Source organism: Sceloporus occidentalis, unplaced genomic scaffold, assembly GCF_023333645.1.
Source record: "Sceloporus occidentalis isolate IW3139 unplaced genomic scaffold, rSceOcc1.0.p SCAF_31, whole genome shotgun sequence".
Lineage (NCBI taxonomy): Eukaryota > Metazoa > Chordata > Lepidosauria > Squamata > Phrynosomatidae > Sceloporus > Sceloporus occidentalis.
This window is the reverse complement of record NW_028317011.1, coordinates 9483714-9510173: the sequence shown is the minus strand read 5'-3', so window position 1 is coordinate 9510173 and position 26460 is coordinate 9483714. Positions and strand designations below refer to the sequence as shown.

Sequence of the window (26460 nt, the reverse complement as noted above, 5' to 3'; positions counted from 1 at the left end):
CTACCGGGGTCGCGACTGCGACCGCCCCCTCGCACTCAGACTGCTGGAGCACCGGATGTCGTGTCAGTGACACCCTGTCAGGATAGAGAAGAGAACAGTGTGCAGCTACCAGAGGACGGAAGTGAAGAGAAGTAGAAGGTCGGTAAACTAATATTTTTTTGTATTTGTTAAAAAAATGTGTGTGTATGTGTGTCCCCCTATATGCCACTCTGCCTCCAGAAATGCCTTATACCCCCCTATATGCCACTCTGTCCCATGATATGCCTTTTAACCCCCTGTATGCCAGAGTGGCATATAGGGGTATAAGGCATTTCTGGATGCAGAATGACATATTGGGGGTCAAAAGGCATATCTGGAGCCAGAGTGGCATATAGGGGATTAAAAGGCATATCATGGGGCAGAGTGGCATATAGGAGGGGGCATAAGGCTTTTCTGGAGGCAGAGTGCTCCATGATATGCCTTTTAACCCCCTTTATGCCACTCTGTCTCCAGAAATGCCTTTTAACCCTTATATACCACTCTGCTTGGTAGATTGGGTTGGGTGGGGGGGCCTTAACAGATTCTCGCACCGGGGCCCTGAGGCTTCTAGTAACGCCCCTGGTCTTCTCACTATAGCAAGCAGGTTCATCCTACAACACCAGTGCACACAGAATCAAGAAAGGGGATCACTTATTAAATCTGATGCAACTGTGACCAAGGATATCCTTGAACCCTTCAAACACACCAGTCACAGCATTTATTTGCAGACGCGGGGTAACACCAAGATCCAGAGGGATGAATACTTGGTTGTAGGGTGTACTTGGTTAATTTGTTTCTTGGCGGTCAGCAAAACACAAAACCTGTAACTACAACAATGTTGTTCTTTGGCCAACTGACTGTTGGTGGAAGAACATCTGTACGGATTAGATGTCTGATACGCCACATATACAATCTACATGTTCAAGTGAATTTGCCCTCAAAGAAAGTGAGAAGTCAGCAGACTGAACACTCAGAAGGTGGGGAAGACAGGAAACCATTTATTTCACACGTACTTTGTTTGACATTCATATTCGGCATAAAAGAAATTCTCGGAGAGTATTTATATACGATCACACAATAAACACATATGTGATCTTGAGTCATTATTAGAGGCTTTGAAGCAGCAAGTATTTCTATAAAACAGAAACACTGGAACATGACTTGTTTGGGTGTTGGCTGTGGTGTCCATCCCAATATTATTTGGCAGGAGTTGTAAGAAGTCTTGTGGGGTGCAATATGTACATGGTATCAGAAAAGAAGCCGTGCCGAAAAGCTCTCTCACAATGCGTTGTACTCCACACACTTTGAAGGATCTGTTGAAAAATGCTTCTGACAAATAGTCATTAATCTCTTCAGTCCCTAGAGGAGGAGAATGAAAACAGAAATGTAACAGGTTAAAGGTACTGGAAATCTGGTCCGGCGATTAGCGCAGGATGATCATTTCTGAAGTAGATGAGTTTTGACAGACCTAATGCTTTTTCGCTCCTTCCAATATTTTTATTGTATGGGAAGGTCGTTCATTGAGCAGCCCCATTCTGGCAGCTAAGAGACGTGTAAATAAAAGTTCACTTCAGCAGCCTTGTGCATGCCTGGGAAATATTCCTTACGTTCCATATAATGCATACAAATAATAATGCTTTCTTCTTAACAAAGAAACTAGGATTTATGAAGTATTATATACACACATCACACTGATTGTTATTTACGTGTTTACTTATTTATTTACTTACTAATCATTTAAACCGATAGCTGTCCACGGAGCATACCTGTATTAAAGCTCACACAGGTACTGTCTAAAACAGTCCGCCACACACACACACACAAATCACAGCATATTATTGTACTACATATATACTGTATTTGAGCGATTATAAGACGAGTCCCCAAACTTTGGATCTCATTGAACCAAAACAAAGAAAAGGTCTGAATATAAGATGACCCTACTGGGAAAGAAATCAAAAACTACTTTTCTCGAAAAACCCAAGACACAAGTATCTGCTCTCAAATCGTTAACATTTATTGAATAAACTGTGTCACTGTATTTGTATAAGAAACCCAACCAGAGCTCTGTGCACACGGAATACAGGGGCAATGATAAAAAAAAACAATAAAATCAGATTTAGAGCTAGAATAAGAATTTTACTTCTATAATCCTAAATACTGCAACGTTTTTAGTCATTTATTCCCTACTAAACTGACAAACTCTATATTTGAGTTTAGGCTTAACACATGGTGGAGAAGGCCCAGCAGTCAGAGCTAATGAGTTAAAGGCACGGTTTCCCGCCTTGGGGTTCTCCTGAGGTAAAAGCCGTTGTGAACATTCCACTTATGACATCACTACTCTACAATTACAAATTATTACAACCTACTTTACTAGCGATGACTTTATAATTATAATATGATGTAGTTTTGATCTAGTTGCCTGATGCTGAGGAATATGGGCATTATAAAGAGTTATTACTTTACTCACACATTTTAATTATTGCATGTAGAATGAAAAAGCAGTCTTCTAAGGATACTTGGCACATATAACTCCCACATAAGCATCACTCCATGGGTATAATGGAATTAGGACGCGTCATGGGACAAAGCAAGAATGCCATTTACGATACTCACAACTATGGCATTTATGACACATATTTAAATGAGTTTTCTCAACAAAAACATATTTGAGGCATGCAAAAAGGTGCACTTCGGATATGTGAAGGTATAGCTCATCAGATGTTGGACATACATTAAACTGGCCACATTTATGCAATTACTTCAGACAGAGAAGCAAGATTTTAACATCTTTATCATTTACAAGCACTATATCAATATACTAGGTTTTAAAAGTGTGAAATTAATCATAAGCATTATAAAAAAGAAAAATCACAAGTAATAAGAATGATTTAAAAGCAGATCCATTTTATCTACACAAAGCGATAGCCCAGTACAGAAGAAAGGATCTACTTGTTTGTTTCCCATATGCGTACAGCTTCCCTTATTAAATATACACACACACTTATACTTCTCAAACATCCATAATGAATTGCTACATGGGGTTCAAAAAGGCCAAGATGACAGATGATTAGACAATATCATGCGCATTACTGTTTTTCTTAGTTACCTGAATGTATTTTCGCTGGGTTTCGTCATTAAGCACATGAGCCACATGCTTGGAAAAAATCTTCTCACGACCTGTACGGGCATGGATACCAACCATAGTAACACCAATGGGCCATGGGGCATTACCTATCGCCATCTGTAGATAGGCATCATTAGCCTAGACAAACAATTTCAAGAAACAAAATCAGTATGTTACACACGCACACACACCGTATAAACAGATGATCTCGCTTCAATAGAGGGGGGAATGTCTTTCAAATCAAACTGATACAGCTGGTAAGACATACAGCGGAGAGCCACGTATTTACTCAGGACCAGCTAAGCTCTGCAACATATACTGCGCATATTATACATGCATGGGGCAGGGCTGCTGTCTTGCAAAATGGTTTCCTCTCCACCATCATAGTAGTGTAGATCAATCATGACCTTCATAGCTGTCTATAGCTCTCCACTATTAAAAATGTATTATCCCTGTCACGTAAATATACACACACATAATGTGACTAATGTGACACAGTAACGTCAAAGGCCGGTTTGCAGGATGCGACCTGAAGCATTTAAAAGGGTCACACAAACTCATCAAAATGTACACTTAACCCTTTAAAAGACTTGCTCACACCACTGGCACTGTTAATGTTAAGGCTAATGACCACGAATGAAACTGGTTTGTCCTTTCATATCCCAGTTCTTATAGGGGATGGCTCAGATGTAATTGTGGATGCTAAACACAGTAAAATTAGAGACGCTCAAATAAAGCACAAGTCCTTTATGGAGGCGATGCGAAAAATGTCAACCCTAAATAACCCTTATAATCTTTATTGTCCCCCATTAGAACGCAAAAGTATTTCCTTGGCAATACACACATGCAAAATGGAAAGAGAGGATCCAAAAACCTGTGGGATACACAAAGTGTGGGACAGCCAAATAATCCAGTAAAAATGGGGTTTGATTCTCTAACACAAATCATCAACAGCCGGGAGAAATAAATGAAATCTATATGAAAACAAACAAACCAAAACGCGGCTGGAATTAGGTTCTGGCCAACGGCGGATTTTATAATTGTGAATGGGATTTATAGTTTGGTCAACAAGGTTAACTTACCTGAAGCAGGACCATCACATCAATCCCACCCTCTGGAGATTATTCACTAAAGGGAAAGGGAGCTTTCATCTAGAAGACTAAACTTTATATTACAAACAGCCTTCACTAGCCAAGATCTCTGCAAGAATGTCGGAGCTGCCCCCGGCTTTAAATGGGGTAATCCAAGCTATTCGTGGAACAGAAGTTCACTGGGTCAGTCTCTCATCATGTAAAGTGAAATGAGTGATACAAAAGCGCATCCCCTTTAAGCAAATAAACTCAAGAGGAAGAATGTTTAGGAAAGAAGGATGTCGAGGGATGTATGCAGAACTATAGACTAGCACAAGCATTGTTCGTTTTCCTCTAGATGCCAGTGATGGAGAATAACGGCACTTCCAACAGGAGGCACATGGTCAGAATATGCAGAAAAATGGGTTTGTTTATATTGGTTTTTATTAAATAGCGTTCCGGCTCATATGACACCGAAAATTAAACTCAATCTGGGCCAAAATCAACAAAGCCTGCTCGGCTTCTTCTTGAGTTGGTTGTAATCAGCGATCTTTTCTATTGGGGGTCGATTAGACGATTAAGTGCAGGGCATCCAAACACAGCGGGATTCAAACAGAATCAATGGCACTTCAAACAATTGTGGAAAAAAGTTCCCATAATGTAACGGCCAGAAACACAGTAACATCACTTACTAACGGGATGCCAATCAGAACTACGCAGCAACACAACAATGATTAACGTGCGAATGGATGTCTATAGCGAGAATTTTAGAGCTATCTTAATCCAATCACTCGGCAGTTACGCCCCTAGGGACTGCCAAAAGAACGTAGTTGAAGAAAGCAGCTTCTGCAGAGGAGACCGGCACGAGCGAGCATCGGGAGTTAAGTAAATACTAGCCCAATTGCATTTTTCCGGGAGAGGAAAGGGGGCCGCAACGCGTAACAATCAGCAATTATAACAACAGTTTGTCTTCTGGGCGCTAGATACAATCACATGGCTCACCTTCACGTATTCTCTTTGCAGCATGAACTTAATAATATCGGTTATGGACTCTTTGATGTCAGCCGGAAGATTCTAGAAACAAAAACAGTTAAAAAATTAAATATTTGCAGTTCTCAATGATGGCAGAAGCACATAAAAAAGGCTTGTTTTGTCATAGCAATGGAACATATGGGCTGTTAGAAGTGCTTTGTTAATAAAAAAAAATATTTTACATTGCAGGGCTCATTTTACACACACACACACAACCATTCAAAAGTTTGGGGTCACCATGCTGCACAAACATAATTGTGCGCGTGAAATGTTCTTCAAAGCACTACGCCAAACAATACGAAATAAACATTTTTATTAAATGATATGGCTCATGGATTTTTGTTCAATATACCCGTACTCATTGAATTTTAAGTTTTCACATGTGATTATTTTGGCATTCAAAGCACAAGCTACATATCTGCTATCTGCCAAAAAATAAGTAAATTAACACACTGCCAGAAAGACTTTTCACACAGTCACACTTGAGGCAAATATAAAAATAAAAAAGTCACTTCCAGTTTGGGAGGAACGCACCGGTAACTATTCATTGGTTTGTCTGAAGCACTTAATTTTACATCCAAATTAACAAAATTCCTGCGGCTGTTGAATAGCATATCCTGGAACCGATGATGCTTGCAAACCGCAAATGATCTTTAAGTTCACGTACGCCGGTTAACCTGTTATGTGCAGATCTGTAAATCCCAAACAATACCTGTAGAGTGAGCGTTCATAGGTGATTTGTGGGTTGGATCTGATGACTTGGTATAATAGGACGTTTTTTGGCAAAGAATTGGTATAGATGGTAAATACACATAACTCCATGTACAGGAAGCCCGCGTCAGTGCTGGAGGCTTTGTCTGAGTAATAGTCTGGGAAGCAAAGGTGTGGATCCACTAAACTGACATTTTGCAGATTTAACTCTGCATATTAAAGGTCCAGTGTCTGAGAACATCTCCTGCACACAGACTAGCCCTGCATAATGCATACATATGCAGGGAATTTGTTTAATGTATTATGCCTATCAATAACAGCCCTTTTTGCAAGAGCTCAGAAGTGTTGGTCCTTCAAAAAGAAGGACACTAAGAAAGTTTAAATGTTCAACTCTCCTGCAAACGCCTAGTTTCGAGAACACAGCCCACACCTGCCGGCTGATCATGGATATTTCTGTGAATGGTCTAAATATTGAACATTACTAGAAATTATGTCTAATGCTACATACCGTTCAGCATACTTAGTAGGACAGCACCTTCAAAGGCACTTATCCATTTGTAGGCATCCCCATTGTTAATATATAATGTGGCAGCATATGCCAGAGGGCTGAACAATGGGATAATGGTAAGGTTGGTTGTTCAAGGTGATTGTTAATGATAAACATATTCACAAACCATCGCCCAGAGGCATCTACCTTTTTCCGCAACTTCCGGAACAATGGTTTCAGATACGATTCGGTTTGCTTCTGAGTGGCACTTGCTAGCTTTCCATGCACGCTGCGTTTCACGTAATCTTCCCTTGCGTTAAGGTCCTTGGCCCAGACACCTAGAAGGAACTAAAGAAAACCACGGGGTTCATGCACAAATCCACAGAAAACAGATAGCGGATCAGACGGAGACCCCGCTTCAACAATGAATGCTACCAGCAAAGGAAAGCCAACCTGGCAATGTGCTACACTAACAGCCTAAAGAAAACACAATTGCACACATTTTAGACTAAAAGGGACGCTCTGGTCATCATATGCACTGTAATGCATTCAGTAGCTGGGACCCCATTAAATGATCATTTGCTAGAACTTGCAGATGCATAAGGGGTTCTATACATTTGGCTCTGATAGAGCAGGTTGGCAAATAAAAAGGAAATCAAAACAAGAAATGCATTTTTCTCAAGAATTGTTTTTATTAAATATGAAAAAAATAGTTTACATGTAAATTAATATTAAATTGATATTTACCAGTAAAACATTTTTTCCTATAGGGTAGTCTTGCTTTCAGGCTCTTTTTTTCCCTCAATTAATACTTAAATTGTGGGGGTCGTCTTATAATAGAGCAAATACGGTACAATAAAAAGATTATTAGCTCTTAGCTCAGAAGCTTTTTATTGCAGCATGTGGGGAACATATTCTCTCTGTGGTAATTGAACTCAGACCTGTATGCATGAAGGCAACAAACAATGGGAATCTTTGTTACACTAATCGACAATATTAAATCATAATAATTCTTGTAATTTTCTGCCTAAGAGGCATTAGGGAACATGATGTTGTTGCCCTTTAAGTCCACATACAAGCAGGAAAGGATGTATCCCATGGACATTCAGACTGGCAACAAAGCTAACATAAAAAATACACACATATAGCATTTGTTTTTATCCATGACATCTTATTACAGGGCTCCACAAACCCCAGGCGCCAAGTCGCCACGAAGACTAGAAACTACTTACTGGCACTCAGGGGTTTTGCAGGGTTGAGGGTTGCCATCATGAATGCACGGTAATTGCCTCATTGCACACTTACAGGAAAGCATAGTGGTGGATACACAATGGCAGAAGATAGGCAGCGGCATGGCTGGCCTCCACGAGCTGAGAGGGGGAGTAGAGTATGTGAGTGTATACTACAGTGTATGTACAGAGCTAGAGTCAGTGTGTGTGTGTGTGTGTGTGTGTGTGTGTGTGTGTGTGTGTGTGTGTGTGTGTGTGTGTGTGTGTGTGTGTGTGTGTGTGTGTGTGTACGTACGCACGCGTATATAAAAGCGTGGTGCTAGTGTTTATGGTGTTTCTAGGTAAATGATATTTTATTGGTTGAAGGACACAGACAATACAGAAACATAGGGAAGTGTCACAATAAAGATGCAACGACAATGACATGGTCAAGATCCATATACATAAGGCTCAGATCGGCAGTAATAGGTACATTCCAAATACAGACCCCTCCAGTAGGTTATGAAATAAGACATGCGGTGAGAAGCAATGTGGAGTGAGAGGCAACAGAAGCCAAGAATCAAAATCCGATATTCAAATTGCCGCGAGACCATGACACCCTAAGGGTGCGTAGTGTAGAGTTAAACATATAGACACACACAAAAAGGAAGGAGGCGGAGGGAAGAAGAGGAGGAGAAAGAAAAGAGAGAGTTTGTGTATTAGTGTATGGTGTTAGCATGTGTGTACAGGAGCGTAGAATGTTATAGAATGTTAGCATGTGTGTTACTGTAAGGTGGTAGTGTATGTTAGTGTATGGCAAGGCGCCGGGAAAATAAAAACATGATCGGGGAAGAAAAAAAAAAAAAAAAGGCTGGCTCCTATATCCAAACCAAATTTCTCAACCCGTGTCTTATTATGAGCCACAACCTTTGCTGGACAGGAAGCTATCTAGTCATATTAGAAGGCTTCATGACACAATATTCAAAAAACTGATCTGCTTTAATATCTTACCCTATGATGAATCTCCACCCATGCTACATTATATATAAATATATAATACAGCTGGCTTTTTATACAAAGACATGATAAACACTGGTAAAGGGGGGGAAAAAATCTTGAACGCTACAGGATCCATATGAAAATGCAATCATCTCACAAGCTACAGTAAGTATACATATTTTACTGTAATAACACATGGAAGGCTCGGAATAAATGAAAGTACTTTTTCTACAGGTAACACACAATATCAATGTTAAAAAAGAGAAAGTAGGTTTTATTTTTATAACCTTTGTATTTAAGGCATTTCAAGCATATTCCACGGGTAAGCAAAGGCTTTTCATTATAATTCATCTACCAAAGTGCATTTATTTTAACATATGCAGTTAATACTGGATACGCAGCATTTGTGAATGTGTGTTAAGGCCAGGTGAGCCACGGCCGGCAAATGCCAAATCATAGGACAAGCTAAACACGGAACAGCCAGGTAATTACTGATGTGCGGAGGACGAGGAAATGCAGACGCTAAATTTGCTAAGAGCCTCGGCTTTTTTTTCTGGCAAAATATTACGACACAAAAAAAACCCCCAAAAAACAAGAAGCTTATAACAGGCGCCCCAAACACCTGCAACAATTTGGCATTACATTATTCACAAAGAAGGTTTTTCTTATTACACACCCCCATCCTTTAGCTAGTCTACAGAGCGGGGAATAATCGATTGATTCTACACACACACATATTTATATATATATATATATATAGATAGGCACATGGACTTCATTTGAGAAGTCAATATTTCATGGTAGGGGGGCAATATCACTTACCCTGGAAGCTACCTCGGCCAAATGAATGAACACATTTCTGGAGTAAAAATTAACCGTAAGCCAAGTTGTAACCTACTGTTAAACATAGATGCTCTTGTGTGATGATATTTAAAGTGTTTTATTATTTATACTACATTTTTGTAATATACGGTTATAAAGCGTGGCAGGGAGCTTGCATGAGAGGGAGAGAGACGATTCTGTAGTTTGCTGGACATTAAACAGGAACAGTCACATTTCAAATTACATGCAATTTAACAGACCTTCACCCATCATAAAGGCCATTTCTTCTTCTTTTTTATTTTACATTGTGCTACATGTTGGAGCTACTATGCATGTTTTATGCTGTTACCTTGTATTAACAATTAAAGTGAGCTACACGTTTTAATACAGACATGTCTTGTAAAACAATGAAGATATAGTTCAGAAAGTGTTATACAGATAGTGGGTTTCCAATACAGCGATCAGCAAGGGATGACTGGTAGTCACTGGCAACAAGTTACAGGGGTATGTGAGCGTTCCAGACATTTCCACTTATGAGAACAAAAGAATCACTGGGCTCCTGGGGGTAGATACTGAAAACCCACGCTGCTGGGGGGTACATGAAAGCAAAACAACTCATGTTTTAATTCCCAGCAGTAACAGAGATGTAACCTCGCATGAAAAGGTATGATGGGCGGAAAAACACACAGAGAACTTGATAAATCTGAACAGTAAAACCCTTGCAGAAGACAGGATTTTCCTCTAATATCGTAGAAAAATAATAAATTAGTATTACCTTTAGAACTTTGTTTATAATATCCATGTCCTTATTATCATCCCCTTGTCCCAGGCACTCTCCCAAAGCCTGCAACAGAAATCAGATCAGTAAAAAGAAAATGAATTGAAGCCCTTTTACATAAGTTACATGCAGTTATTTCACAGACACACACACATATAATATATTATATATATATTTGGATTATGTACTCAATTTAAACTCAGTTTAGTTAGTTAGACATACAGAATGAACGTGTAATTAATCAAATGTCAAATTAAAGCACATAAAAATGAAAATCACGGTTTCTTTGCTATGAAGGAACAGTTACAAAGTAAAATTAGTACCAGAGACCGGTTCACATCACATGATGTGGTTACAGAGCTATGTCGTTTAAGCACCTGTTCCAGCCATTCTGGACTCCATTCAAATCCCACTTTCCAGATGTCTGCATTTTCTAGTGAAAAAAAATCAACTCCCTCCAAAATTGGTTTAAACCCTTCACTTTAAGATCAATCTTTTACAAAAAGGGGATTATGCACGCAAGTGTGCTCTTGGAGGATTACACAAAATAAGAAAAATCATACACCTTTATTTTTGTCACCAAAGCTTCAAAATCAGAACTTTTCAAGGGATCCACTAGAGCTGTGTACCATGCTCTGCAACCATTACATATAAGTAACTTCAAACATTGCAGAACCTAGTAAAACCAGCACAATCACAAACAGAAAAGATATCCGATATCCAAAGAAAAAAAAGTTCTTGCATGTTTTTTCTTTTCTTTGCCTACAAGAGAGGTCTAGACTGCTGTCTGACGTACACCATCAATCCTCTGACTGTTGGGGGCTCTGAAGACTTGAAGTAGTGATGGTCTACATCAGATCCAAACCATCTGGTATTTACCATATGCGAATGCCACATTAATAAACTTTACTGGTACCAGCCGGGTTGGGTAGAAATATTAATTACTGTTCAAGGTACCAGACCCGGCTTTCTTCCCTTAGCACACCATAGTCCATTGTACACACCTCTAGCTCCTCAATCGTGGTGTTTTCTTCGTGGACCTTAAGGTCATTTTGCGCATCCTCGTCTGCTGGTTCCTGGCCACCCACGATTTCGTTAAGATATTGTTGATCAATTTTATCAAGGGCAGCCTTTAAGTCATTTCTTAAGCCCTAAGAAATAAAACATATTAAACACGGCACATTTAATTAGGTCAAGCGTAATGTAAGCAGGAAGTGTATTGCAAGGCAGATTTATGGCCACTTTTTCAGTATGAAAGACCAATCAATCCAATAAATATTCGTTCAGAGGTTTGGCTTGGTATTTTAAATATATTATGATATATTATATACAAATTTAAATTATTTTGAATATATACACACTTGTAAACGTAGCTGTTGAAACTTGCAACCCAAGTAAACAATGCTTACAAATGTTTACTTTGTAACTGTTAAGCAAGATTTTCAAGGGCTAATTCAAAAACAGATGAACGCAGCGAATATCAGAATAGTTCCTCCCGTTCGTGTCTTCACTGCATTGGGTATTCGTTCCAAATACCTTGTTGACTTCAGGAGCAAGAATTTCAATTTTTCTCAAGCGCTGAAATGAGTCATAATCCGTTTCTCCAAACAGTCTGATGGGTTCGCCTCTCTCTCTCAGCCTCCGGATCACCTATAGAAAAAAGAAATAAAAAAATTATATATATATCCTACAAATCTAAAAACATTCAAAGGGAGTGTTACATATTATTTTATATATTTAGGAAGGATAATATATTTGTATATAAGCTAGGTGACAATTTGCACAGAAAACAAAAATCATATTTTGGGTCAGCAAGTTACTGTGCATTTTATAGAGCCATTGTTCAACATAACCTAGTAATGATCGAATGCAATCGATCAATAAAAACAGTTTGTTAAGGATAAACTGCTTAAAATGTATCCCTGATCTTTTTTATCTTATGAAAATATTAAAAGAAAATATCCTGTTAATTTAAGATTGCGCAAACCTACTAGAATCAACCGGGCAAAAATCCAATGTATTAACGCTGGGAGAAAAACTGTTAAAAAGTTGAGGCTGCTTATAAAAAGCTGTCTGGGAGTAGACGGTACTTTGCGAAAAAGGTCGGTAAAACACTTATCGAATTTGGGTTCGTAAGCGCTGAAATTTAATAATTTTATTTTAAATGGCTTTTTTTTGTGGATGGAAAATTCTTGCTTTCGTAGCCATTTCATTCCTCACTGCCATTAGAGTTCTGCCCCATTAACAGTTTGAAGTTATGTTACAAAAGGAGCCAATAACCCTTAACTTCAAGCGACCTCTTACATTTCTTATGTGGTGCTGATTTATACTCTGGTTTTGTGAAATCCTGCAACTTATTAAAAATGGAGCAGCCTTTTTCCAGAGTCACAGTGGACTCGCCGAGCTGACATATTAACCACTGTGTTATTCTTGGAAAGATGCTGCTAGCTCCACAAAAGAATCATAATCAATGCAAATGCATACATTGGTTTGCAGAGGCGGGCCCTAATTGGCAACACTTTATAATGTTTGTCTGGACCACATTTGCAAAAGGTGCAAGATCAAATATCAAACATCTATAAACCATAGGTCAAGCCAAATATATTTAGCCCTGCCGCCCACCCTATCATCTGAATTTAGCGCCGAGAAAATCTGTAGAGAGCCAATAAAATAAGACAAGTGCTAAGACATGCATGCCCATCGATTGTGGCTCTGCTATTAAAGATGAACGCCTATCACGAAAGGCTGTCATTAGTTCCCGCGGTTTGCAGTCCTTCTTGCATAAGGGCGTCCTTGTGAAAAACCCACAAACATTCATATTCATCCAATCCAATAAGAATTCTAGCTCTAGTTGCAAAATCTTGCAATTAAATGGCTAACATCGTAAAATTCCCATGTCTACAAACAGGTTCTGAGGTGTGGAAGAGCTAAAATGGAACACTTTTACAACTGGCCTGGAATTGTTCTTCATAAATGTATTTAACAGGTGGAAACTGTTATTGGGAGAAAGTGTGTAACAAACATTAATTAGCAAGAAAGAAAAAAAAAGAGACATTAAACAAACAGATTATGAGGGGGAACACTATGAGAACACTATGATATTGTTCATGTGCAATTAACATTCAAGAGTCATGAGCTGCGTGTTCTATGTCTGCTGGGGTCAGCGTGTCCACCAGTCTATAGCTGGAGAGCAGTACCAACTCAACCTCTTCCATTTCTCCAGCCGTGGAACTCCAAGATTCAGCCAGCAACTGACCCTAACTAGATTCCTCCTTGGCCGCAGCAACAGTTGGTCAGCAAAAAGCAGCTTGTAATGGCAAAATGAGTTACAATCTGCTTTTTCAAAATGTGATAGACAACTGAAAACTAACTGTGGCCTCTTTTTCAGCTCAGAAGTTTGTATATCTTATTGGTATGCTATATTCTGAGTTGTGAACAGTAAGCTTTTTTTTTTTTCTAACAGGCCTAGTGTAAATGACTATATACACACATATGTTAGAAGATCTTTGCATTATTATCTGTAAGGGTAAAGATGCAGGATTGTCGCTTTGGTAGTACTAGGGAAGCAGAAAAGCATGTCTGCTTTAGAAAATCACTCCTGGGAGAGAGTGAAAACCTGCGGAATTAAAAATAAAAAACAAACCGCAATGTGAACGTCGACCACGTGCGGTGGGGAAATAAAATAAATATGAATTTTATTACAGTAACAAAATCTCACCTCTTGTCTTGAAAGCGTCATAGGAAGCTTCTCTTCTGCAAGCTCCAGCTCCAGCACTGGGTTGCTTGAAGATGAAGGCGTCTCCTCCTCTTCTTGTTCCTGAAACTAGGTTGCCAAAGACAAAAATTTTAGGGCCTATTTCAAGCGCAGGAGGTTAAGACTCTAAAAGGGTTTCTCACCCACGTCGGAAGAACTGCTAACATGCTAGCGTCCTATTCATACTACTAAAGCTTAGCGAATTACATCAAGGGCTGGAGATATTCGGCTAGTAGGCAGATAAAGAAGATCAAACTATAAAGCTAGTCCTTAGAATGAGGTTTATGCTTTTTGGGCTCACAATGATGTATTTAAGAAAAGAAAGATGCTATTAAACGATATGGATTTCTCAGACAGCGCCGGGCCATGTGTTAGTAGTAAAATAGGATGGCAAGTACCACACTATGATCCTGCAGCTGAATAAAGCTCACTAGTAGCAACGGGGTATCCCTTATCCATTTCACATGCCCTAAGCACTGTGCACACTGATTTACTGCAACGCTGGACATTAGAACACATTCTTAAATAATGCAGGTTCTTCCCGGTCATTTTTAAATCACCTTCACATAAGACCTAAATCTAATGAAGACAGCAAGTGAGAGGGTTTGGTAACAGAGATGAATCCCTTCCATGCACTTTTCCAGCAACTACTGATCATGTGTACATCACCCAATGCGTTATAACATTGAGCGATATGAATGGCTAGTGAATGGATCCAGAATCCAGCGTGGAAGAATGCCATCACTTCTACCACGAGAATAATGCTGGTTAATCCCACCGGATGCCTCAGGAAGGTAGCAATGGAGTACACCAGGTGGGCACAGGCAGCAGAAGATGTGTTTGGCCAAGCTGGAAGAAGGAAAGGGCAAATGCATAGGAGGGGATCCCTCCATGCATCTTCATGGGGTTAATATGAAAAGTGGCCCCTCAGACAGCATATAGAGCATCCTATTAAAAAGGAGTAATTCCACCTAAGGGGGCTATTAAATGAACCCAAGATAAGGTCTGAATCATGTAGAAAGTAAAAGAAACATGACTGTCCCTCATGAATGTTCCTTGTCTCTTAAAAATGTATTGAAATATAAAACCAAAACCCTCCCCTATGTATTATATCATAGCAATCTAACTGCTTACAGTAACTCCCACTTGTCACGTCATGCTTATGAAAAAGCAAAGCTTTACAGATCCTAATACACAGTGATGGGGGAGTTAGTTATAATGCGTGATAGACGTAACTGATTGAGTATTTTGTGTGGTAGCTGTGAGGGTGTGAGGTATTGCACCCTCTGTGATGTTAGAGACATGCAGGCTGAGCAGTGAAGATAGCCAGAATCAAACGCACTGATGAAATGCATTCATCAAGAACATACAGCTGAACTGTATGCTATTAAAAAAAAGAAATAAAAAGGAATACCATAATACAAGAATCTAGTAAAATTAAGAAAAAAAATGTCTACGTCGAAGAGAACCTTTCAGCAAGAAACTTATTACATGAAACCATTTGTGTGCAGATTTTGAATTAGTCATTAAGGTTTTCAAGTATGTTTTTACCACATGCATATTGTATAATGTGCAATATAAATTGATGTTTTTGTTTGCATCCGGGTTGCAGGAAAAGCAAATTGCTTTCATTTCTTATACCAAAGGAGAAACCAGTGTGTCTCGCAATGGTAATTTACATAGAAAATGCAAGTCATGGCCATTTTATTTCAAAAATAGGACATGCTCATTACACCATGTTCAAGGGTAATGACAAATGCAATTTTGATGCACGGTGTTTTCTTAGGTTTAGATGACTTCAAAACAGCCATATATGGGAAAATAACATTTTTGGGAAAATAATGCATTTTAGACTCTGCACAGGACATTCCAATTTGGCTGCATGTGTACTTTGATAATGAATACAAATATAGAAAGAAATAAAAGAAAATACAGTCTAATTCCAAGACCCCATGGATTATAAAAATGGACATTGATTTGTTGATGAAAATGTAAAACATAAGACATAACTTGTGAAACGTAAAACTGATTTTACAGGGGTTCAGAAGTCAGTAAAATCAAGTCAGGTGGGAGAAGCGTGGTGCAACATTTTACCAAGAAATCAAAGCAAATAAGCAGCAAAGTCACTATCTCAAGGCAACAAGTTAGCATTATAAAATTCAATCTAGCAAAAGGCAAAGCACTTGGAAGCACTGGATCTCCATTAGTTCAACAAAATTACAATTACAAAAAGGCAATTTATTCAATATATAAAAATATTCAAAATGCACAACTGCTATTTTCATTCACACTTTACTGTATTTTTACATCAAATTTGAGCTCTCTGTGTAAAAGAATATATTTGTTTTGTATGTTTTAATTGTTGTGATTCTGATGGTTATCATGTTACTTGCTGCACTTAAAACAAATATTATATTCAATAGAAAAAGAAGACTAGTCAAGCCAAGTACAAGCCAACGCACCAGCTTTTTAATGTTGAGGGACACATATGATTTTGATGTTTAGACTGGCAGAGTCAGACACCATAACTCAAATTATGTTATAGCACAGTTATTGGCACAGGGATAGTGAGCCTTTACTTAGACAACAATGATATAAGGCATCACAAAAAGGTCACATCAAATAGTAGGATTTGTTTGTGGACACGTGTAAACCATGTATGCAGTAGATCCAGTGTCCAAGTTTATGCCACCAAACACATTGAGCCATTTCATGCTTGATGCCATTCAAAATGATTTGCTCAATGAAGGAAAAGGGTAGACATCAAAAGCATTTTGAAAATATGCAAATGTAATCATGCATTTCTAGCTCACTAGAAAGTCATACCTTTCCTTCTGGCTTCACATTAACAGGCTAATGAACAAAGAGAAATGATTAGCTGAGTATGCATGAAAGGGAAATAATTATGAACCAGGAACCGGGCAGATGACAATACCTTGTAGCCACATCGTTCAAAATACGCTTCCTTCTCTTTTTCAGCAAGCTCACTGCGCTTAAAATATTTCTTACTTTCCTGAAACAGAAAAAAGATGCACTGATCAAGATAATTCACAGGCACGGACAATTATTTTTGCCAAACCTATAATATGTTTTGCATTGTAAATATAAAAATCAAAAGGTTAATATATTTGGGGTTTATTTACTAACAGGAGAGCTGTGGTTCCATTTCAAAGAGCTACATGACAAAGGTCCACCCTCCTTGGGGCTTATGGTGCATCCATTGGCTGGCCATGTATATTTAAATTTAACACTAAGAGCCAATTTGCTAAAGTTATATTAAGTTCAACCTTTGGGATTCTGGGTTTTCACTCACAAACAGAAAGCAAATGCCCTGAATTCTGTAAATATAGCACACATTCGCGTATACATTAAAAATAAGTATAAAACATATGTAGTGTCAGTGACACCAAGTAATGTGTCTCTGGAATGCGCTGAAGTTCACTAGAGGTTTCCGTAGACCAGCACAGCAGCAGGAGTAACCATCACTTGAAATGATTTGGGGTAGGAGAGGGTCTTAGTCAAAAGAATACCAGTTCCCCCGTTAAGGGGCCAACTACTCCCTATTAGTAGACTCACCATGACAAGCACCTGGCATCCGAGTCCTGCAATATTTAATGCTTCACTCAAAACAAAAATGAGCTGTATTAATTATTAGACACATAGTATTAGCTGCTGTTAGATGTCACTTACCTTTGGTAAAAAAAACGACTAGCTAGAGGGTGACTGTAATGTGTAACTCCTACTGTGTTTTGACTCTATGCAGCATATATCTAATCTAAAAGTAGTGAAGCCAGCACTCACGGTCTTCAATAATGCTTCATTTTTATTTGCAAGATGCCAAGATGTTATATATATATATATATATATATATATATAAAACAAGGTTTTTGTCACGAGTAATCTACTGTATAAATGACTATTTTTTTATTCAGAGGAAGGGATTATTTTACAGGTCTTCCTATTTAAGGAGATGTTACAGTGAGGTACATGGGGCGATGTTATGCTGGAAGGTGAGAGTGTCCCTTAATTTTTCTGAATTCAAACATAATTCATGGGAAAAGCACTATGACTGTAGCTAAGGACTACAATATAATGGGACATGAGTTATGTTATGACGTAACGAGGTCTGAACTTGAAAACATGCTAAGCAGAATTATGTTTCCTGATTTAACAAAGTATATAGCTCTGGAGCTAAAAGTCGCGGGAAACCTACAAATAAATGTTGACTATTAGGAAAGAAATGAACGCGAGCTCACCCCAACCAGCTGCTTCTCCTCCAGCTGCTTCCTCTTCCTCGCAATCTCGGCTTTTAGAATATCCATCTCTCTAGCTAACGAACGGTCACCGTCTTCATTACCACCAGTAACGCAATGCAGCCAGGGCACGCGGCTTCCTGTTTACACCGGAAGGAGTATCACTTGCCTCTGTACCCAGCTTTCTCGGGAAGTCGACGGAATTTCCGGCTAGAATAACCACGTTGGAACGCAAAAACTTATGGTTGACAACTTAGTGCTAGGAGGACCACATGAGAAAGTATTAGTCGGCAACCAACTTTATCTCTTCACCTTCGGCAAGTACAGCCATGCAGTATTGCGGGCTACGATTATATTGTGTGTATATATATATAGATATATATATACACACACTCTTCACCTGTCAAATTCTAAGCTATATACTACTTTTGTCCTGTACCCATTGTACAGTGCCACGGAATTTGATGGCGCTACATAAAACAATAAAAAATAATTATACATATTTTTATATAAATATATATATATAAATAAAATCATAAGGGCACCATTTTAATGTGGCCCCTTCAATAACTGTGTATGTACGTAATGACAATGCAGCCCGGCGTTATTATATGCGTAGGTAAATTAGTTGTGCGCAAATGAAAAAATATGTTATCGTTCACAGTGACAATGGCCAGTAGATGTCGCTGTAGCGATAAGTGAGACTGCAGTATAGAGCGCCACTACAGACTCATGTACAGGAGGAAATGTTATACAGACTCGGTTATAACTTGTAAGGATCTAGTTATAAAGGATGGGGGGGGGGGGTGGCGAATGTATGATTCCTGTGCATTTAATGACTTGTGCAAATGGGTAATAAGATTCCACACAATGAATCCTGCCACCCTGTTAAAGGGACAGTATACTGTCACAAACAGCAATCCATTTTAACCCCTTCCAGGACCAGGACAATTCCCATATTTTTTGGCTATACAGTAAAGGATTTTTTTTACATTCTTTTAGGAATAAGTATAACATTGGGGGGTTTTCAATGTAATCTTTTTAAAATATTTTTGTTACCATTTTTTACACTGCATAGATATCTCTTCTGTGGTCTTTAGTGACCCCAGGGATATCTACTTGCACAAGGGATATCACCCCTGTGATGCCACCGATGACATCACCAGTCATGTTTGCAGCCCTGTGAAAGCACAGTCATTGGGGCTGCAGTACACACACACACACACACACACGTATGCGAGCCCTTGCCACGTGAAAGGGATCAGTAAATGCTTGGTCCCTTTGAATGTTAGAGCGCCGTCACATTCAAACAGCCCTGGGCACCAGCTGTCTAAGGGGAGACCAGACTGTGCAGGTACAAAACGACCACGATGTAGGAGATACATCATAGAAACACAGGCATCAACGTCCTCGACTGGATAGACATGAAGAGAGCAAGGCCCCTCAACATAGCTTGCAAGGCTAGGGGGTAACATTTTGTGTTATGCTTTTGGGGTATATGCCCTTATTATATGATAATGGGTGGAGAGAATACTCTTAAAGAATGCATCATAAAAGAGGTTAGACCCAGGCGTTGTATTGGTTACAAACTTCTGTTAGGGTTTAAACTGTTTTAGTTATAGGTTGAAGCAAAAGCAAAACCAGTTTATATGTTTTCTATACATTTTTTTACATATACAGTTTTGTATACATATACATTTGCTTTATGATAATTTAGACTCTGAATCATAAGTGTACCTTTAAAGATCTTGCATTAAACAAGTTATGAAGTAGTTACAGAAAATAGGTCATCTGGGACAGTTAGCATCAGTAGGAATGTTAAGAGATAATGCTATGATGTCACAGTGGCAAACACTGATAACCGCTGCAACATCCTATTAACTCCCAGACACATTGGAGGCTGTGATACAGCTTCTGGTTCTAATAGCTGTCCTCTTTGTGCGAGGAGCTATGTCGCACTTAGATGTGTCTGCAGACTTGCAGCTGCAATCTGACCTTGGGCTTTGGAGGGTCTAACTATAGAGGTTTTGGCCACTTATATACCCTTTTTCAGTGGTCAGCACTTTTTTAAAGGGGCTAGCCGTCCTCACCATTCATGCTGCTTTGGGAAGGAAGCAAACAGGATGGTAAGTGAGGAAGGGAACCCATGCTTTGCAAAGATTCAGCCTCCTATTAATCTAGATGATGATAAGTATAGTTAAAGACTCTGTATCTGCCTCTTAAAGCCCAGATGGCAGTGCTTCAATCCATGGTCCCCAGAAGTTTCCCCCACAGGGAGTTTTCCCTCTCCAGAGGCAGCCTTTATTTTGTCTTTAACGCATTGAGAAAAAAAAGAAACAACAAAATACCAAAGAGTTGGTATGGAATGATTTTACTGGAAAAGTAAACCTAATGTTGTAATATAATAAAGGAACATACATTAATATATATTGTATCATGGTTTTATTTATTTTAATATATTGTCTGTTAAAGTGTTCAAATAAAAGTAGAATGGCGGGTGCAAGTGTGAAATGGAGGTTTGTTTGTTTTTGAGCGTTACATAATGATGGCGTGGCTATGAATTTTGTGGGGGGGGCAATTAACAGTATTAGAGAATGAGGTCTATATATCTGGAATTTATGTATGTATGTATCTGTGAGATAGCTTGTGTGTTTATTGAAAAGGGGATAATAACTCTTAAAGATATATGAAGGAGAACAGGAGAATCTCAACTCTCAAGTAGTTGAAAGCACATCTTTCCTGCAAACTCATCTTGAGACAGAGACACTCTTACTGATTGTGACAAATGAGTTCAGAAGAAAAATGTATTATGTTAACGTGCTTTCATACCTGGGAACTTGTGGGCTCCGGCTATCCGGAGGAGACTACGCTTGCGGGATGCGGCCAGGACTGCCCACTGGTGTTGGAAACACACCTGGAGTTCTCCAGGACAAATCTGGAGGGTTCCCAGGTATGTGTACTTTTATATTTTACACACTTTTTGTTGATTCTATATATATTATTTACATTATAAAGTCCTAGAGCGCATTCATAAACTCATACCCTCTAAACAACCAGAGCCCTTAGAAACCAGGGTCATCAGTTAAGGAAAGTGGAACCAGAAGGATTTAAGTGCTAAGGAGGAACTATTTAAATGACTCCTCTTAAAACCATGCAGTAAATAGATCAGTTCAGAGGGTAGTCTATAGTGGAGATTTCATTTATGGCAGTTTAGTAAACTACCTGTTTTCATGAGATCTTTGACAGATGACACGCACCCCAAACCCAGGCACTCCTCCATCACTTTCCCGGTGACGTCACTGAGCCGGCCGCCCCGAATCGTCTCGGTGTAGCATCACGGTATCGCCGGTAGGTGTCGCCTCCACTTCTCCGCTACCTAAATCATCATCTCCCCTGTTTATCGCTCACCCTTAAAAACAAACAATAAGAAAGGTAGAAGGAGAAAGTGAAGCGCACCGAGGGGCTCCTGTGTGCGGCTTTTGGTCCTGTCGGTAACGCGGATGTATTATTCCCGGGACCTCAGGATTACCGCCTCCTGGGACCTGCCGGGATTCTAACCTGATTTCTCGGGGCCACCCCATCCTTAGCGCTTCTCCAGCGGAAACATGGAAAAAAGAAACTTTCCTTTACTTGGAACCGAAAGCACGGTGCTACTTGTCTTATCGTTTCTTGCCGATTAAAGAGACGGACCTTAGTCTCCCCCGTGTGCCTAGTGCTTGATTTCCCTTTTCTTTTATTTCCCCCTCCCCTTCCTCCTCACTGTCTTAATCTGTCTGATCTCTCTCTCTCTCCGCTCCTCAGTCTCTCCCTCCTCCTCCTCCTCACCACCACCACCAATAACAAAAATAACAATACCCACCACCATCACAGCGATAGAGCCTTGCGGGGACAGCAATGGAGTTCTCAGAAAGAAAGAGAAGCAGGAAATCCCAGAGCTTTAAACTGGTGAATCAAGGTGAGTACACGGGAGACAACCCTCCAGAACCACACTGCCCTGACCGTGTGTACACGGCTGTGCAGGTAGCCCGCATCAGATGGGGTGACAGCCAGTGATCGCCCACTGGCTGGGGCAATGTTTTTGGTATCTGGTGTGATTTGTAATAGGGGGGATCAAATCGTGGCTTTAAAGGTGTTCTGCAGCAGCTGAAACCCTTTCTGTTCTAACATGCTAGCAGGTGTCCTGATGCTGTGATATATATACATATATAATGTGTGTGTATGCGCGTGTATATATATATATTCATAGTATTACTGTGGGTCGTTTCCCCATACCCTTTGACTGGAGGGCTGATGTCTGGATCATTGGCTCGCCAGGGCTGGTGTGGCATTTAAAGTCCGCAGGAGACAATGACAGGCAGCCGGAGGAGCTGATTGGGCCCCCAGCGCACCTACAGACTTGTTGCCCTAACTTGGGGGGGTAAAACATCTGCAGAGCAGGACGTGCTAGTAGTTGGTGATGGAGGAAGGCGACGTGTATGTGTGAAGGGGGAGGTGAAGAAGCCTGCGGGGCCAGGAGGGTAAAGGCCGTGACCGTGTCTGCTACTGGCTGCTTCCCAGACTACTGTGTGTACAGCCAGTTCAGGGGGTGGGCTGTCTGCAGAGGTCACGGCAGGTGAAGGGGCACACATCTGTGCCAGTGTGTGTGTGCCAGTGTGTTCACACCAGCACAGACCCACATATACACACATCCGCATATCACCCATATTTCAGCCAGCTTTCTGGGCTTTTATGTAGGTCAGTAAATCCAGATCCACGTCGTGTATCACTTCCGTCATGTATCATGTCCATTTTACCCAATGTACAGCGCCCCAGAATATGATGGCGCTACATAAACCAGCAAGTAATATATACATATATATATATGATCTGGACAAGGTTTTGCCTAAATAAATGCTGTTTTGGTTTCTTTAATTTCAACGAGTGCCCAGATCTGTTACCTAATTATAAATATCCGTATCACAGCCCCCCTTGGCCAGCATTTAAAAATAAGGAATATTTTAATATGAACTTGATATCGTCTTCATGTGTCTTTAGTTTCGTTTTGTCAGTCATCCCGTACGTTGTTTTCATTTAATAGAAGGTCATCTGAAAAATAGGAAATGTAAGATGTTTATGGTGTTTTTTTTATAAAAGTCCTCTCTGATGTCATAGTGAAATATGGTCAGTGGAATATTTGGGAGTTTTCTGTGCATTTGTGTAAATGGGCAGTTTGTGACCATTTATTAATCCACTTTTTTTAAACGTAGATGTTGCTATAGAAATATTTATCCGCCCTTGTTTGGGTTTTACACAGTTTAGGGTTCGTCGTGATGATTCATAAATTGCAGGATAAGAATTATCAGGAAAGACTAAAGGATCTTAACATCTATATGGAACAAAAAACACACTTTTTAATACAGCAGGGAAGTCTTTTTTTCATAGAAGAAATGTTAGAACTAGAGAGTTTCAGTCTTTGATATAATAGAGTTTTACTTTACAGAGAGGGCGGTAGATAAATGGAACAGCAGCCCAGCAGAAGTGGGAGGGAATTTAAACACGCATGTGCATGTGATACGTTACGTCCTCAATTTATGAAGAATTTCATCAAGCATTGCAGTGGTTTGAAGAAACAGCTTTTCATATCTAAATATTTGCAACAAATACTTGAACGGTAAACATTACATTAAGTGCAAGGTACTCATAGCACATGGTTCATTAGGATATATCCGGTCATTTTTGTTCATCCTATGTATATTTTATGGTGCAAACCCTTTCTTGTTTCTACATGTTAAAAAGTTTCACTGCAAACTCCTTGTAGCAGCGAGTAAAATAAATCATTAAACGAGTAGTATCTGGAGATCAAGTAAAATAATAAAAAAAAAAAAAACTATTCTCAACGGGCCATTATTAGCGTTTTATTTATATAACTCCAACAATTTATATATCAAGCTATAAGTTGTTTTTTTGTAAATAATAATAATAAAAAAAATTCCCATTGTACTGCATTGCTCAATATAATGGCTCTACATAAATAAATAATAAATAGTAATAAAACAATCAGACATGTTTGGGTGGTCAGCTCAAACATTTGCTCTTTCTGTATGTCCATATTGTTAAATAACGCATTGCTGTTCTTGTCCTGTTTGGCCATTATAGAGGAGCCACTTTTTTTCCCACAATCCTGTTTTTATTTTCGGATATTTAAAGTCCTAATTAAAAAAAAAAAGTCTAATTCTAAAGATAATAAAATTCTCACAAATTAAATGTAATAAATAGAAAAAAGTTTAAAATTAATTGAAGTAATAAAGTATTCATAAATCAATGAAAAGCAATTCATTTAATAATCTAATAAATCAAAACATTAAATTATTAGTAAATCAATCAACTAATTGATAAACATGAATTGCTAAATAAGTTGTATCTAACATACACATAAACAGTAACACACATATCATATATACAATATACAAACTCTAACCCTATACATACACTCACACACACTAACTCTGCGATTATACATACTTATATTTACAAACACACTGGTGGACTGTGGCACTATACATATGCACACCCACTCACAATACTGTATAGCACACACACACACTCTGGCACTATACATATTCACATACCTGACACTACACACACACACACACACTGACTCCATCACTATACATATACACACACTGACTCCAGCACTCTACACACACTATACATATATTCATAAATACACACATAGATGCACACACGCACATACATACGCTAACCCTCAGACCTGCGTGCCCCTCGGGGTCACGTAACTTGGCAGACATGCACCTGTGCCACTTGTTCACCATCTCCTTATAGCCAAGCAGGGGGCCAGGCCAGGCCTGATACACCAGTACCAGGCATACTTCCCAGGAAGTGATTTCTAGTTGCCATGGTGACCTGGTGCCCAGGTTTCGTGAAGCCCCGATATAATTAATAAATAATAATAATTATTATATTGAAATTTGCCTATGTAATGCGTTTTTAACCTGTAATTTTATATACTGAGAAACTGTGATTCATACCGGACTGCCCAGTTGTATGACTGGCCTTCGTATTAACATACAGTTGTGCTACACAAAGTTAGCTAAGTAAAGATATATAAAACATACGTGTGCACTAGGATTTCATACTAAACTGGTTGGACGGCTTAAAACAGGGTTGGGCAACCTTATCCCTCCAGATCTTAGGAGAATGAAACTCCCATCATCCCTTGCAAGTTGTGCGTGACCCAGGGTGATGGGAGCTGGAATCCGAAACTGATCATTCTGCGGAAAACCAGCAAATATTCTGCAGCTACAGGGTGGCATTCACTGGTAGTGTATTCACTCTGCAGCTGTACAGAGTAGCATGTTCACTATGAGGGCAGGCGCTATTAAAGGTGCTGTTCCACTAATTGCACTTTGTGTGTTAAGCAAATAAACCTTAGCAGATCTGTTCTTGCATTATTTCCACTGTAGGTTTACTCACATGGAACTTTTAGGAAGCTAATATGTGTTCTTGGCAATAATCAGGCCCAGGTTGGCACATCCGGCAAATGCCCAGTGGACCACCATCCGATAACATACCTGCTTCAGCGCCTTGCAGTGTGCAGCCGCTGACTGGATATGCGCAGCCACGTGCTGCATGAGTGCGACCATGACAATAATTCTAAGATTAAATATTTCTGGGAAAGGTTTGGACCTTCAGCAGCATTAGGAGAGATATTTCTGACACTGCGTTCTTTAATCACACGAGTCCTACATTCCTATAGAGAAGGTGGAACAACACATTTCATTTACAGTATTACTAAGGGCACTGCAGCAGCAGCCATAAGTGTACATTTTTGTCATAGTTTCCAAGTTCCTCAGCTCCCCCCGCAGTCCTAAAGGAGGTTGTTAAGTGAGTTACGGTCCGTTTTGTAATTTGGAGAGTCTATGAAATAATAGGAACACGTCATAAGATTGCCTACATAGTCTCTCCATCACCTGTTGGTTCCAGTTAGTTACACACGTATGAATCATACTAAACGGCCTTCATATAATTGTTGAAAAGCAAAAGCTATTTTCACACGTAGAGGAATTATTTTCACCAACATAATACTAAAACACGCAATAAATTTGCACCAACTGAAAAAATTCTTGCAGAGTAATAATAAAAAAAATTCTCAAATTAACCCATACTCTAGTGCTGTTTTTTCTTTACTAGTTCAATAGATT

General features: G+C 39.3%; 2 protein-coding genes across 9 annotated transcripts in view; one reads left to right on the top strand and one right to left on the bottom strand.

Annotated features, from left to right (window-relative positions):
• Positions 1-1296: 1296 nt before the first annotated feature.
• On the bottom strand, positions 1297-18328 carry LOC149298818 (pre-mRNA-splicing factor 18). Of its 8 annotated transcripts, XM_089487159.1 has the most exons (11): positions 18263-18328; positions 16942-17019; positions 16833-16859; positions 13971-14075; positions 11789-11902; positions 11257-11403; positions 10250-10318; positions 6653-6793; positions 5218-5289; positions 3128-3283; positions 1297-1377 (listed from the first exon to the last, which is right to left on the bottom strand). In XM_089487159.1, the coding sequence occupies exons 1-11, from the start codon at positions 18326-18328 to the stop codon at positions 1297-1299; spliced, it is 1056 nt and encodes a 351-aa protein (XP_089343285.1). The 8 variants fall into 8 exon arrangements, with proteins under 8 accessions (XP_089343285.1, XP_089343286.1, XP_089343287.1 ...); XM_089487160.1 differs by lacking the exon at positions 16833-16859 and having other exon boundaries at positions 16918-17019; XM_089487161.1 differs by lacking the exon at positions 16833-16859 and having other exon boundaries at positions 13971-14069; positions 16930-17019.
• Positions 18329-21136: 2808 nt separating this feature from the next.
• LOC149298817 (BEN domain-containing protein 7-like) overlaps positions 21137-26460 on the top strand; it is a 29786-nt gene continuing 24462 nt past the window's right edge. The window contains exon 1 of the mRNA XM_089487107.1: positions 21137-21209. Coding sequence (XP_089343233.1) covers positions 21137-21209 — 73 coding nt within the window. The remainder of the gene's footprint in view (positions 21210-26460) is intronic.

Bases quoted from the DNA above. Each gene is read 5' to 3' on its own strand.
- LOC149298818 (XM_089487159.1), bottom strand. From the start codon at position 18,328: ATGGATATTCTAAAAGCCGAGATTGCGAGGAAGAGGAAGCAGCTGGAG. The intron at 6,794-10,249 runs GTAATACTAATT...GGTTTTCTTTAG, and splicing joins TTATAAACAAAGTTCTAAAG to TTCCTTCTAGGTGTCTGGGC. The intron at 5,290-6,652 runs GTAGATGCCTCT...TTTTGTTTCTAG, and splicing joins TCCGGAAGTTGCGGAAAAAG to AATCTTCCGGCTGACATCAA.